Genomic DNA, 4,381 nt, shown 5'->3' on the forward strand with positions numbered 1-4,381 from the left:
TACATCCACATTTTCTACATTTTAAACCCTTACCCTTTAAACACTCAACACCTTTGTTCCCTAGTGCAAGAGAACTGAGAATTTGTAACGGCATGAAAAATGTCAACTACTAGGACACAGAGGCACAAAGGCATAACAGGCATAACAGGAAAGAAAATGGTCTTCAACACTGAATGTATGCACAATAACATAGACCTTAATAATATTTTTTCATAATCCTTCATGGCTTAATAGATGAATAAATCTCAAGAGTTGTTTCCGACTGATCCCCAACCCAAGGGACATGCACTTGCAAATTCACAAATATGGGCTGCTGATGTGAGGTTTCATTATGGCCATGTCATGACATCAAAAAGTCACACAAGTGTGAATTCAACACTAACATATTCAATAGAATCAGGCGACAGAAGGGGCTCAACATTGATACTGTACTGATCTCCATCAGAAGGCATTAAAAGGTCACCAGGTAGACAGACACCCGATACAGTTGAGCTGTGATGTCCTGGGGCATTGCCACTGATTTAGCAGCACGGGGACCGCCAGTGTCCTCCTTGGACGGGCATGTCTCCAGTTTCCTAAAGAGGCCGGCCCAAGACAGCATTCCAGCTCCCACATAAGCCCCATGACAAGGACTACGCTCAGCCACTGTACACAGAGGACCATTTCAAACTGCATTAAAATACCAGAAATACTCAGAATGTGATGTTAAAGATCAGAACAGTCTTGGAACAGAATAATGTCTGTAATTAGTCACATTGCTGATTCTTGTACTTACAAAAGTTTTATTTTCTGGATCAAAATACATAGCATTTAGATGGTTACACAAGCAAAACATGTACTTTTACTGTCCAATCTCCTAGAATCAATCAGTCTCTAGCTTTAGCATTATAGAAACATCATTCGATTCCATTTCATAGATTATTTAGGACTGTTTTAAATGCCTAGCATTAGATTGCATTGTAACCTCAGGATAGGAAGTCTGTTAATTAGTATGAAGCTACTAGCGAGTGCAAACTGTCTAGTCTTGTGCCAAAGCCTACTGCCCTTATTATATCCCTACACAGGAAAGGGTACATATTGGGTACAAAGCAAATATTTTAAATAAACGTTCGCTCATTTATATTATTTTCAACCTTATTATTTAGCAACTTTTATCTCAATTCAGTGTGCCAACATCAAACATAGCATCGCGGTGAAAAACAAATATTACAAAACACCAGGGGACACCAGTGCAGAGCATTCATGTCAAGTACATTTCTTTTCCCAATCCAAGGAATAAAGATTCATTAAGAACCACCAGGACAGGCTGCTCTCCTCGCCTTAACACAACTTTGTCGCGATGTATTCTTTGGTTTGATCACCGCGGAACCGCGCCAGGAGGTGAACTGGCCGTCTAAAGCCCACAGCCACCAATTCCAATTTCTTGTTTGTATCTATTGGTGAGGACGTTCGCTTGACGAGTCAGCTTTGACAGAACTGCGTGTAGCCCATGCAAATGAAAGTGAAAGAGCTTCTCCAAGTCCTCCTCGTCCGGCTCGACTCGTGTCACCTCCAAAGCGTTTACGCCAAGTTTTTCTTTTCGCCTTTCCTCAGCTTGAAAAACTCCACACTCGATATCATTTCGGATAGACTTTAATCGGACATAATCACCGTACATGTCCCCTTCTTGAAAGTAAGTAGCAGAGCCATTGCTTGCGGTCCGTACAGGGTTAACTTCCTTTTCCTCTTCAAGCGGCACATCCCGAAGAAGACTAGGCACCATGACGGTTTGGTCCATGTTGTTAACTGCGCCTATGAAACGATTCATGGCGTTGAACAAAGAGTTCTTTTGATTGTACGAATCGGTTATTTGCATCATATTGACAGCTGCTCGAATCACCTCTGAAGAATAAACAACTTCGGTTTTCCAAGGCAAACTGAGGATTGACTTTGCTCAGGCAGACTATATAATCGGCTGGAGGGATAACGTTAGCTAGCTAACGCACCTCACTGGTTCGAATGCGCTGTATAATCGGCTTGACCGGACCCACTGAAGAAGCTGTCTTGGGGGTCCCTTCGAGCTTCTAGAAAAGGCAAAGTCAGTCTTCACAACAGAACAGACGATAATACTCGCGAAGGAATTTTGTCCCAGCCAGGTCAGTTGATAGAACAGCTATAGTAGCTTTACTGTTGCAGAATGAATCGGTTACAATCCTTGAATCGCTCCTGATAGTAGTTGGGTGGTTATTAGCTGAAATGTTGAGAGCAGGTGGCTTTATGTGTGGGCGTTTTCCCAAACTGTCAATAAGCTGGTGTGTCCCCCAGGTTGTTACAGGATCAGTGACCTGAAATAACAGGCAAAGGAATGGGTAAATTCGTGGAAGCTAGCTTTACACTCCTACCGGGCAAATAGTAGTTCAGAATATGTTAACGTGATGTTACTACTCTGACAAACTAACAATGGATAACAGCATTGGCAAGGGTGGACAATTCAACAACAAACGTTAGCTATTGGGGCATTTTAGGCTTACTGAGTTATTGATACCTAGTTTGCTAGATAGAGGATGCTAACGTTACCCCAGCCATCAGGCTAGATGAATCACATCTCAGATAGTCAGCTATTCAACCGGAAATAAGCCGGTGCTGTTTTTTTTTATATAACATTACATAGTTCAGCTTAAATCATATATGGCATCACAAATTAAGGACGATATTGTTGATTCAGAGACAGACAGATAACTTAATATTCATATACGTCAGCATTTTCTGATGCAATGAACGATACCTAAATATAGGCTAGCTAGCACCGTTAGCAGAGACACAGACATAACTTCCAATCACCACCCTTCATTTACCAGTGCTAACGTAATCCCAGAAATATAATAACACAGGAAGAAAAACAGACCTGCAACAAATGCCCCATGCATCGATGTCTACCAGGAAACAGTAGCGAGTCCCCAGTATCTGCAATAAGATAGCAGGGTTTCTTTGGTGCAACGCCGGTGGGTGAGGCCTCGTGGAGCGACTAGTGCAATGCTTCTTTTGAATATTCATGAAGGAAAGCATCAGCCCACAGCCGTACCTCCGCTTACAACCAATCATATTTGCGCTGGTTGCTCCCAGGGCGAGGCTTACTGACTTCAACCAATCAGTATCGCCAGTTACAGTTACACGATTAATCTACTGGCTCTGCTGTGGTGTTGTGGGCGAATTCACATTTTGGCCAGGTTTGAGTCGGTACATTTTTGAAAGTGGTGTGTCAGTATACTCTTTACGCAGTTGCTGCCACTTACCACGAAACTAAAGATTTTGACGTTTCTGGCGAGAGATACATCGCTGATGATGCAGCGAAATGATGGCAACCGCGTAATTAATCTGAGTGGAACTTCCACAGTTGTTAACATCCCAACCTCATGGTGCTTATGGCGATACAGTACATTTGTAAAGTTGCTTTATTTTGACAGCGATTTACTATTATATTTGTGGGTGCGTGCAGAGGATCGTTCAGTGTTAATATGTAACTGCCACTAAAAATGTCCAAATGTGTTCTTTTGTTGTGGACAATGGATTGTATCACTGCCATGGTAACCATTTGTTTAGGCATTTGCATGTGAGAGTGGTGTGAACCATGGGGGGTTATTGTGAACCCATGTATTTACACACTGTCAATTATCAACATCTGCGTTTGTCCTGTAATCATAGATGTTAGAGTGTCATGAGATGCTGTCAATCAGTAGTATTTCTTAGGCCTAATATATAAAAAGCAATCTATCTCCGTGGTCTAGGTGCCAGACCCATCTACACGGATCGCTGACCGCGTTTATAAGGAGAATAGGCCCTAATGTGAAAGACAAGGTCTATTAAAATTGATAATATTTGCAAATAATGTGACGGGAGGGTGTGTGGTGTGTGTGCTCATTGGAGGGAGCCCCCCCCCCCCCCCCCCTCCTCTCTGCGCGCCACTAAAAAGGTCGACGGTTACATCGTCACGAATGATAGGAGATGTAATTTGCTCCCTCTATTTAACAGCATGAGCGTCGAAGGGACTCTGATCTGTCTTGCGCGAGTGATTCCTCGGGGAGTCTGCTGATCTGCGCTAATTTGCTTAACAAGATTAGTGTCCATGAGCGCGAGCGCTGTCTCCGCTTGGTTTACAAATTCCAGCCCCGTTCGACTTCTCGCTCTCACACAATGCATCGTCGGAGCTGGGGAAAGTCAGCGCGGGCGGGCCCACGTAAAGCAGCCTTGTATTCCATACCAAGACCAAATGTAGAAAAGTAAGATAGGATGACAGCCTAGTACATATCCTAAGCTGTAAAAAAAAAAAAAAAAAACTTTGGAAATCGCAGTAGGCTACAAAGTTATTGATGTGTAGGGTAGTTTACAACGGCACGACCTATCC

The 4,381-nt window shown here is 43.0% G+C and overlaps 1 protein-coding gene across 1 annotated transcript; it reads right to left on the reverse strand.

Annotated features, from left to right (window-relative positions):
• Positions 1–763: 763 nt before the first annotated feature.
• On the reverse strand, positions 764–3,008 carry mid1ip1b (MID1 interacting protein 1b). Its single transcript, XM_080834199.1, has 2 exons — positions 2,885–3,008; positions 764–2,324 (listed from the first exon to the last, which is right to left on the reverse strand). Exon 2 carries the CDS (start codon positions 1,856–1,858, stop codon positions 1,394–1,396), a length of 465 nt encoding a protein of 154 aa, XP_080690325.1. The 5' UTR covers positions 1,859–2,324; positions 2,885–3,008; the 3' UTR covers positions 764–1,393.
• Between the last annotated feature and the right edge of the window lie 1,373 nt (positions 3,009–4,381).

Source organism: Sprattus sprattus, assembly GCF_963457725.1.
Source record: "Sprattus sprattus genome assembly, chromosome: 3".
Taxonomy (NCBI): Eukaryota; Metazoa; Chordata; class Actinopteri; order Clupeiformes; family Clupeidae; genus Sprattus; species Sprattus sprattus.